This window comes from Quercus suber, unplaced genomic scaffold (assembly GCF_002906115.3).
Source record: "Quercus suber isolate HL8 unplaced genomic scaffold, Cork oak 2.0 scaffold_653, whole genome shotgun sequence".
Taxonomy (NCBI): Eukaryota; Viridiplantae; Streptophyta; class Magnoliopsida; order Fagales; family Fagaceae; genus Quercus; species Quercus suber.
In genome coordinates this window covers 119,352-130,322 of record NW_027070094.1, presented here as the reverse complement: position 1 = coordinate 130,322, position 10,971 = coordinate 119,352, and the positions used below count along the sequence as shown (strand labels likewise).

Here is a 10,971-nt window from a genome sequence, read left to right as displayed (position 1 = left end):
TTCTTTGACCTGTTCATCAAATTTTTGACAAATGGTATCTTCAAGTTTCAATTCAACAACTTGTTGCAAGTCTTGATCTTTTTCAACCACTTCAAAATTTTCTTTAGAAATTAATTGGTGCATCTTGTCAATCCTTAAACCATTTTTTTCTTGACATATGAACATGGCTGTAATAATTTTTGTTTTGTGGTCTCTCTTTCATGTTTTGAATATATTGCTTTTCATATGAACATACAGATCTGTAATCAACACTTGTATGATCTAGTATATCATAATAGTCATTAGGAAACCATAAATCAATTAACACCTTTTACATTCTTTGCCAAGAGTGGATTGGATGCTTACCTTGACACTTTTTATCGATTTGAATGTCTTCCCATCCTTCCTCTTCTTCACTGTCCAATTTATTAAATGTAAGCCATACTTTTTAAACATCACAAATCTTCCGAAAATTAAAATACTCTTCCAAATCAAGAAGCCATTTAATAAAATCCAACTTATGTATCTCTCCATCAAAAAATGGAATTTTCATGTAGTTAGGAGTACGTCTTTGAATATATTGATCCATGTTGTTGTGAGATGATTTCCTAGTAAGAAGAGTAGCAATCACTTGCCGGATTTCACGCATTTCTTGCTGACCCTCTTCATGAAATTGTTTCATCTCTTCACGAAATTGGTAGAACTCAGCCCTAGTGAGGACTAGGTCTTCAACTTTGATGTTGTTGTGGTGGTGGTTACCGTCACGCCGATTAGCCATCCAACCAGAGTAAGTTGAGGTTTTGATAAACTGTTAGTTTCTAGTAGTAAACCTCAAATCCATGAAGAGTTCGTTGAATTCACTAGAGAAAACAATATATTATAAAATAAATTCTAATTAATAGTTAACCATAACGAGAACCAAATTTGACCTAAAAAGTATTAAAAAGTATTTAAGAATAAGGAAATAAATGCTCTAAACCTAAAAGAACAAAAATTACATAAAAATACCAAAATTAATAAATTACATAAATCAAACAGTAGACTTTGTCCTGCATAAGAAAAATCCTTGATTAATAAATGTTTTTCAGATAAAGTGAGCAACACACTAACACCATTTAAAGTTATAGAAATAAAACAAAATAAATGATATGCTTACACTATATTTGGTTTATGATTGCTCCTCATCACCATGCNTTACTTGGTGTGCGTGAGTATATCATCTTCAATAGCTTTGCGCTCTAATTGCATTGGAGTTGGCATGTTGTTGTATGTTTGTGTGTTATGAAAAAAAAAAAAAAAAGAATCCGACCAAAGATTAAAATAGAGAGAGAGAGAGAGAGAGAGGAACATAGCTATAGCCTATAAGGGCATCCCAACATGAAGGCTCCACTCCAATCTATAATAATAATAATAATAGGTAAAACTGAGAGAAATCTAATTAGGTTTCAAATTGAAATTCAATTAAAGTCTAATTTTGCACCACGTGTCCTAACTAATTTAAGTTTTTTATTTTTTATTTATTTTTTTTTTTATAGTGTCAAGTGAGTTAATTTAATGTAAAAATTGGATTTTAATTTGAGTTAAATTTTGTGACATGTGTCCCATCTAATCTAAGTTTTTAAATTTTTGTGTCAAATAAATTAATTTAGAGTAAAAAAAGAGGAGTCCAATATAAGTAAACCATAAAAAAACATAATTTTTGAATGTTTTTATATTTATGGCCTTTTTTATTCATTATAAGTCATATATATATATATATATATTAATAGGTAAACTGAGAAAAAATTCAATTAGAGTCTAATTTTGCATCACGTGTTCTATCTAATAAAAAATTTTAAATTTTGTGCAAAGTTAGTTAATTCAATGTAAAAATTGGATTTCAATTTGAACTTAATTTTACGACACATGTCCTATCTAATCAATTTTTTTTTAATTTTTGTGCCAAATAAGTTAATTTAGTATAGAAAACGAGGAGTCCAATCTAAATAAACCATAAAAAACATAATCATATATTTAATATATATATATATATATATAATTAGAGGAAGAGAGAGTTTGAATGATTTAATATTTATGAGCCATTTTTTTGTATAACTAAAAACAATTCAAATTTTATAAGTCATTATATATATATATATATCTTAATAGGTAAAAATGAGAGAAAATTCAATTAGATTCTACAATTGAAGTACAATTTTATACCATGTGTCATAAAATATTTATATTTAGAGAGTCTTATTTCTTAATTTTGGAATCGAATGTAGAACCATATCATAAATATCCGTTCAAGTGAGGTATTGTGTATAAAAATCAAAGACTCTAGAATTAATGAACATAAAAATATTCAAAAAATGGACAATTTACATTTTCTGTCTTTTTGTTTTGTTTTGTTTTGGTTTTTTTAGAATACTAAGTATTTTTAATACACACATACAGAGAGAGAGAATAAGGTTTTTTTAAAGAAACTTACAACGGTGTATATTCAAAATGACTTAACTTTTGGATACACAACACATGCTTATTTCTTTCTAATAACATTCTTATAAGACTATTTAAAGAGTTAAAAAAATCTATAAGAATGACTATCAATAATTTTTAAATTATATACGTAAAAATTATACTATATATCTTTTAAATATATCCATGCATATGGAAGAGATTACAAGCTAGTAAAATAAATAAATAAAAGGCATGAAGTTCCATTCCTATCAACAACTAAAAAAAAAAGAAAAAAAAGAAAAGAAAAACATGAAGGCTCAACTGCCACTAGTTCAACTTGATATCATGATTAAAGTATTTCTCAAACCTAGTTTTTTATCCTCCAAAAAAAAAAAAAATTATCATAAAAATGGTGACGTATTTGCTTACTCTATGATCAACAATTTAATAATTAACAACAGTACCACGGGTCACGATCCCTGTAGTATATAAGAGATCGAAGAAGAAGAAGAAAGAACAATCAAAGTCCAATACTCGATATCCTCTGATTATCAAAAAAAAAAAAACCGTTATACTTTTTTTTAACTGACTCCAATACCGTTATACAAAAAAAAAAAAAAATCTATCCTTGTGAACATATTGAGCAAAACTAGAATTGTCAAATCTCCGTATATTTAACAGTGAATTTAATGTATCTCTGCACAAAGTAACATCTAAATCTTAGTATTACTTTCTCATTCAGAATATGGTTGGTTTTTTTAAACATGCATAGTGGGCTTTCCCTGTTTCATCGGATTTTTAAGGCATAAAGATTGAAATATTGATCTTATTCACGTAAGAAGAAAAATTTTTGGGTTATGATGAGTTTCTTCAGTTATTGAAGAAGTGATAACCATTGGTGTAAGCTATATATAGAGTTTGAAAAGTCCTTGGTGGGTTTTTTAACTTTTTAGCTGCTGTTGCATAAACATGGAGGCTGGTGACCTTTATAATGCGGGAAATAGTTTTCGAAGAAACAGTTCTTCCATATGGAGGAGTGGTGGCGTGGAAGCGTACTCGAAATCTTCAGGAGATGAAGATGATGAAGAAGCTCTTAAATGGGCTGCACTCGAAAAGCTTCCTACTTTCAACCGGTTGAAGAAAGGTTTACTAACTTCACCGGAAGGTGAGACCAGTGAAATTGATATACATAATCTTGGACTTCATGAGAGGAAGATTTTGATTGATAGGTTGCTGAAGATCCCCGAGGAGGACAATGAGAAGTTCTTGTTGCAGCTCAGGAACCGCATAGATAGGTATGTTCTCTTATTAGTTTTATCTTCTTTATCTTTTTTTCTTCATAAAAATAGGAGAGTTTTTATTTAAAAAAAAAAAAAAATTGTACCCAGCACACAAAACTTCCATTTATTATTATTATTATTATTATTATTATTTTGGTTTAGTTTATATCTTTGGTGAATTTTCTGTTATAAGTCTTCTTGTTTCTTGATATTTGATATTTGTTAAGAGTTGGAATTGATGTTCCCACAATTGAAGTTCGATTTGAGCATCTAAGTGTAGAAGCAGAAACCCATGTTGGGAGCAGAGCTTTGCCTACACTTTTTAGCTTCATTTTTAACATATTGGAGGTAACACACAACATTTATCACAATTATATAAATTTGATGTATTTAATCTATCATATATGTTGTCTAGAGATTTTCTTCTTATTATTTTGATTTTTACCGTTTACTTTGCCCTTTGATTTTAAAAGGATGTCTTGAGTTATGTCCATTTTCTTCCAAGTAAAAAGAAGCGTTTGTCCATTCTTCAAGATGTTAGTGGAATCATTAAGCCTGGCAGGTGAGAAGGCAAGCTCAGTTCATATTCTTGAACTGAGTTATGAATGTTGGAAATTTTATTCAATTTAGAATATTGGGGCACTGATTTCTTACTTTGTTCATATGCATTTTCCAGAATGGCATTGCTGTTAGGCCCTCCAAGTTCCGGGAAGACCACGCTTTTATTAGCTTTGGCTGGAAAACTTGATCCAACTTTAAAGGTGAATAAAGTTTTGATCAAGGCTTTAATCCTTTCATTGGTTATTCTCAATATGTAGCTTTATATTTTCTGCTGATTAGTCTAATCTCCAATATGAAACTGGAATTTCTCCTCTAGTTCTCAGGAGGGGTGACTTATAATGGCCATGACCTGTGCGAGTTTATACCCCAGAGAACTGCTGCCTACATCAGTCAACATGATCTCCATATTGCAGAAATGACTGTGAGGGAAACATTGGCCTTCTCTGCAAGATGCCAAGGAGTTGGATGGCGTCAGGGTTAGTTAATTTATAGGGTTTCCACTTCATATTTTCTTTCAGGCAGTTTAATTTTCAGAATGTGGCCTGATTGATTTGTGTGTAAGCTGTAAAACACGAGTCACCTGCATACTATTTCAAAAATTTGCAGAGATGCTAGCAGAGTTGTCTAGAAGAGAGAAAACAGCCAATATTATGCCTGATCCAGATATCGATATCTTCATGAAGGTAAGAAAGAAGCTGCTTTCATTGACTTATTCTCAACCTCAGAAAATGATAGGCAGTTTAGCTCATATTTTCATCAAAGATTATGCTCAAATCAAGATTCAATAGAGTAACTGATCTAGAGAACATGCGCTCATGGTGATTGACAACCTACGTGTTTTTATTTGGCTTCTGCAATTTGAAGGGAGTAGCAACTGAAGGCCAGGAGACAAGCATCATGACAGATTATGTTCTAAAGGTAACATCAGCATGGATTGAAAATTTTTCAATAGGTTTCCATAATTTATTATTTATTTGAGTCCACCTCATTACAGGTTTTGGGATTGGAAGTGTGCGCAGATACCATAGTTGGGGATCAAATGGTAAGGGGCATCTCAGGAGGACAAAAGAAGCGTGTTACAACAGGTAAACTCAATTGGAAACACAAATTTACAAAAAACTTTTGTTACTTGCAAATTAACTATTTGTCTCCAAATTACAAAAAAGGCCACTATGCCAGTTCCCATATCATTACTTATCAACAAGAGTAACTTTGTCAAACGAGCTATTTATAACAGATGTGGGGTGGTGCAAATCTGGTTATTTAGTCTAGATTTTGATTTGTCATCAGTTTCTCAATTCATTTTAATGGAATAAAATTAACATTATTATGCTATCTAATTCTTTGGTTGCAATTCTTTAGGCTATCTAGTGTTTCGTATTATTAATAAGGTACTTATTTGGAATAAAATCATTTACTTTTTTTTTTTTTTTTTAAAAGTGTACTTGGCAACTGATGTCTGAAACTATGTTTGCACAACCAATGTGCTGTATGATGTTAACTTGATTCATGCAGTTTATACCATAGCAAAGTATCGTGAATATTTCTATGAGGGATGGTTGTATTTGTTGCTTGAATTAGTTAGTGCAGACTTTAGATGGACTTATTTTGAAAACAGCATACTTGCACTTGAGCATGTCAGATCTCATTTAGTGATTCATTTTCACTATCACAATGAAATCTCATTGATGATTTCCACTGCTGTCCTCTGGGGTACAAAGTTGCTGCAGGAAATAATATGTAATGATATGTTTTTTCTTGGTAGATTGAAACGGATTATATCTATCTATATATATATATATATATATATTTGAGCCTAAACTTATTGTACAGAAAAATTAAAAAAAAGCTGCAGCAGTGTATGGCCACTGTATGGAGGTTTTTGATTCAAAGTAGACCAGGTTTCACATTATCCAATTTCAATCATGCAAGAATCTCCATTGTGTGGTTGGAAAGTATTTCAGAATAAAATCAAGTCTGGATACAGGTTCTTATATGAGGCAGAGGCATGTTCTTTCCCATATTCATGGAGCCTGTTACCAATTCGTTTGTTTAACAGTTTCTGTAATCTGGTAAGTTGGAACATTCTTTGTAACAAGGCATGCTTTACAGTTAAGGTTGGTAGGTCTGTCATTGTTTGGAATAGAGGGTATCACGTTTTTTTTCTTCAAGGACTTTGTTTTTTGGACGCAACTATTTTTGGATGCAACAAAAAAGAAAAGTTTGTGTGAAGATAATAACATAAAGTTCTAACCAGCAACATAGTCATTTCAGACCCAAATATGTTCATGAAACTATTTGAGGCAAGATTGGCAAATTGTTGGGATTCTTGCCGCACAGCTTACTTTGAATGTCTTCAACTAAGGACTTTGTTTTCCATTTGATTTGTTGCCTTTGATCATTCTTTCTATCTCCTTGCAACCATCATGTGAGTTGATGTTTAGGTGAATCGCTTTCAATAGAGTTTCCCTGATCGCTAGACACCCCACCATGAATCTTCACTGCACCAATACACTAAAACATCCAGCACAAAATTGCATTGTTAATTTCCTGATAGGTTTTTTATGGTACTGTGGACGATTAAATTTCTCGGCTCGAAATGAGCCAAACAAATACAAATTTGTATTGATGATTGTGTGGTACAATTCTCTGTGATTACAAAAGAGTTATCCTCTGATTCGATCTCCTTGAAAAATTTGTTGATTGGAATTGTGGTAATGTGGTTTTGATTCGAACACAAGATATCTTTCAATTTGGCTGAGGAATGGATCGAAGATCTTTGAAACAGAATTACAATGAATCTCTGGCTATGAGCTTGTTCGAAATTCTTTGTTCTTCACGTTCTTCGTATTCTTTATGTTCTTGGTGCGTTCTTCGTCTTTGAAGGTTTGTGATGGAAGTTCTTCGGTGCTTTAAAGGCTTGAATCCGTAGAGTTTCGTTGATTTATGGCTTGTTGAGGTTTCTGGATGCTTTTGAGCTTGATTCCAGTGAACTTTGAGATCTAGGAATATGATTTGGATGATTCCTCTTCGAATGTTCTTCGTATTCGAATATTTGTGGTGGAAGTTCTTCGGTGATTTGGAGGCTTGAATCCGTAGAGGTTTGCTGATTTGTAGTTTGTTGATATTTCTAGAGGCTTTTGAGCTTGATTCCAGCAAACTTTAGGATCTAGGCAGATAGTTTGGATGATTCTGCTTCGAGTGTTCTTTGATTTTGAGATTGAAGTTCTTGAAGGCTTTGAAACTTGATTTTTGCAGAGCTTTTTTACTTTTGAATCTTCGTCCTCCCCAAATGCCTTAGGAAGGCTTCTATTTATAGGAGTTTGGAGGTGTTTGAGCGACACGTGCACCTCTCCGTCTTCTCCAATACAGGTTTCCAAATTGTCTCCTCTTTATGTGTAGCACCCAATGGAAGGCCCAAGTATTTCAAGGGAAGCGAAGGCTGCCTACAACCCAAAATCTCCACTAATTCCTCCATATTAGGCACGATACCAATTGGTACCAATTCTAACTTTAAAAAATTAATTAAAATAACTTTGGATTGAGTTGTCAAACCTGTGCAATATCAATCAGTTTAAGTTCCTGCCTGTTTCACTTTCATATCTTTTGGTTGTCTTTTGTCAAAACACAGGATGAAATTTGTGTCAACCCTTATAATTTTGATCCCAATCCTGTTTGACCTTACCACTATTTGAATATTACTGGGGATTCTCGAACCTTTATTCATTTGAGGGTACATAGGGTAATAGTTTTAAAGTAAAAATGCCATCATTAGTAAATTTATTTATTTTTATATCACACAGAGATAGTAGTGCACCTAGTAGTAATTAGTTTGGCGCTTTTGGTTGCTTCATGCCTCCCTCCCTCTTATTAGGGAAAGCCATCTCTATAATGGAGAAAATTTATTGTTTTACTTTGTACTGTAATCATATCAACGTATTGACTAATGATTAATGGGAGCTACCAATGTTGAAGTGAATGGGAAATCTTGAAGATTTCACTGCCTAGAAAGGCTAGAATGGCCTTACAAGACAAGATGATATGTCCCTATTCTAGAAGATGATAATATGAAGTCTTTGGCTATTTTCTTTTTTGTAGACAATTGACTGAGGGAGGTTAAAAACAAACCATGTTTGGGGATAGTATCAAGTGAAAGTGGTTAAGGTTGTCGAGGTTCAATATTTCAAGTGAAATCTATTATTTTGTTTGGAATATTTGTAGAAAAGGTACTACTTATTAGATCTGAACTCTCGAGAGGGAAAAATTATATTAATACCTATTGTCCTTTTTGTGGTAGTGAAAAATGAAACTCTTGAAGCACAGGTGCAGGTGCGAGACTCGGCAATTTTTTTAAAAGTTGGGTGCGGGTGCGACAAAGTGCGGCGATTAAAAAATTATTAAAAATATTTTTATTTATATTTTCTATATATTTTTACTATTAAAATATTCTTAAAAAACACATTACTATGGCTTTGATTCACAAAACAAAGAAAGAAGAATGCAAGAAACACAACAAAAAAGAAAACACAGAAGAAGCAACAAATATTCAGAATAAAATTGAGGAAGAATAGATTTAGGATGTTTGGCCTCATTCAAAACCAATTTCGATTGTTTCGGCATGACTTAAGGCTGATTTCTGCTTGTTTCGACCATTTTGGTCGTCGGCCGATACGACTTGATTCAGCCGATACGGCCTAATTTTGGCCAAATTGGCCCGGTTCGGTGCGAATCGAAGCTGAGTCAGCGCGAATAGAGCCGAGTCGGCTCGAATCCGAGAAAAAAAAATCTTAAACGCGGCACTAACACTCGGGTAGCTATGTCAGACGCCGTACCCCACGTTGGGCCGCGTCGAACTCCGGTGCGGCACCCTCCCAGTTGCGTCGATGCTTCAGAGATGATAATCGTAAGGAATATCTAGGGATGGCAATTTAAGCCCGACCCACGAGTACTTAGCCTGGCCCGACCCTAATGGGTCGGGTTTTACCCAATTCGATAAAGAACAGGGTCGAGTTTGGGTTTTTAAAAAAAACACGAGACGAGTCCGGGTTTTGGCAAAAACCAAGCTCGAACCCAGACCCGACCTGACCGATTAGCTTAAATAAAAAATTGCAAAAAAAAACCTACCTATATATATATATATATATCACAATCTTAACCTAAAACTCATTTCTCTCCTGTCTCTCTCAACTCAGCCGCCTCCTTCACTGACTCTCACTCTTTAATCAGCTCCACCAAGACTCTCAAAGTCACAAATCAGGTTCAAACACTCACATCTCATCCTCACCCTCAATTCTCCATGGATTTTCTTCCATCTCACATGTGACTTGTTGAATAGCGTCGTTGGTTTTGTCTCTGAAAGGAGAACTTGTAGAATCTCGTGGTGGCTACTGTTTTTGTCACAAAGGAGGCCGTGAATGTTAGATCGGAGAGAGATTTAGTGGTTTGAGTTCTTTTTTTTTTTTTTTTTTTCTTTTTTAGGTTCATTTCCCTCTTAGTAGTTTTTGTTTTGGGTATTTGTTTGAGGATTTAATATGTAAAAATTTGTCCAAATCTAAATGGAGTTTTGTTCCTCTCTCAATAGTTTTTGTTTTTGGGTATTTGTTTGAGGATTCAATATGTAAAAATCGGAGTGAATGTTGTGTTGATGTAAAAATCTGTCCATAAATGTAAAAATCAGAGTTTTGTTTCTTCCATAAATGATAAATGGAGTTTGAGGATTTAACTGATAACAATGTTGATCGATTTGTGTTCGTGTTTGGTTTTTTTTTTTTTTTAAATAAGATTGGGTTGGATCAGGCTGCCACGAAATAGGCCCAGAAGTGGCTAGACAGGGCCTGTGAAGACCCGATGGACCAGGTTTGGGGCTAAAAAAAAGACCCGTTTATTAAACGGGCTGGGTCCGAGTAACAAGGGAGGACCTGCGGGTTGGGTTTGGGTATCAAAAACCCCGGCCCAAACTCGACTCGTTGCCATTCCTAGGAATATCTTGATTTTTCATTCATTTTTGCAGGGGTAGTTGTAAAACTTGTGGCATTTCAGGATCAATTCTGATTTTTAGTGGATGCTTGTCAATGTTAAGGTTGTCCCCGTCTTCTATATATATATATATATATATATATTGGCACTTGCAGGGAAGCCCTTTGATAAGCAACAATAATCTGTTTAGGGGAAGCTAAATCAAGGCTTTGTGGAATGTATAAGCTGGCAAGTTATTCTGTTAGTGTCAGATCGTAGATCGAAGAATAAATTATAAGCAGGGTTAGGTTTTGTTTGCAAAGATTGAGAAGACAAAAAGGATCTTAGCCAGCTACCAAGGTGATGATCATCTGTCTGGCTGTCAAAGAAGCTCTGGAGGCAACAAAAAAAATGAGGATTTATAAAGGTTATTACTCTTCTAGCTAATGTTGAAGCTGTGGCCTTATATTAGAATACAAGGTTTCCTAGATGGAAAATTCAAGTGATCATGAAGGATGTATGAAACATAGGCCATCAAATGGTTTAGAAATTAGAATGTTCAAAAAACTACAAGATATTTGGGGGTATGGTTTGGGAGTGGTTGTCAGTGATGGTGGGTGTCATTGTGTTGGGGCTGTGTGCAAGAATAGAAGCAGGCAATGATCGGATTGAAGTACAGGGTCTATTATTATGCATTGCAATGCATTTTGCAGTGGAGCTGGGGCTTCAGGATTTAGTGGTGGAGTGTGAGATTAAA

General features: G+C 33.8%; 1 protein-coding gene across 1 annotated transcript; it reads left to right on the top strand.

Annotated features, from left to right (window-relative positions):
- Nucleotides 1-3,387: 3,387 nt before the first annotated feature.
- Nucleotides 3,388-10,310, top strand: LOC136064256 (pleiotropic drug resistance protein 1-like). The gene is made up of 9 exons (XM_065765785.1): nt 3,388-3,713; nt 3,926-4,046; nt 4,172-4,260; nt 4,375-4,459; nt 4,576-4,735; nt 4,866-4,942; nt 5,124-5,177; nt 5,254-5,344; nt 10,270-10,310. The coding sequence occupies exons 1-9, from the start codon at nt 3,388-3,390 to the stop codon at nt 10,308-10,310; spliced, it is 1,044 nt and encodes a 347-aa protein (XP_065621857.1).
- The last annotated feature ends 661 nt before the right edge of the window (nt 10,311-10,971 follow it).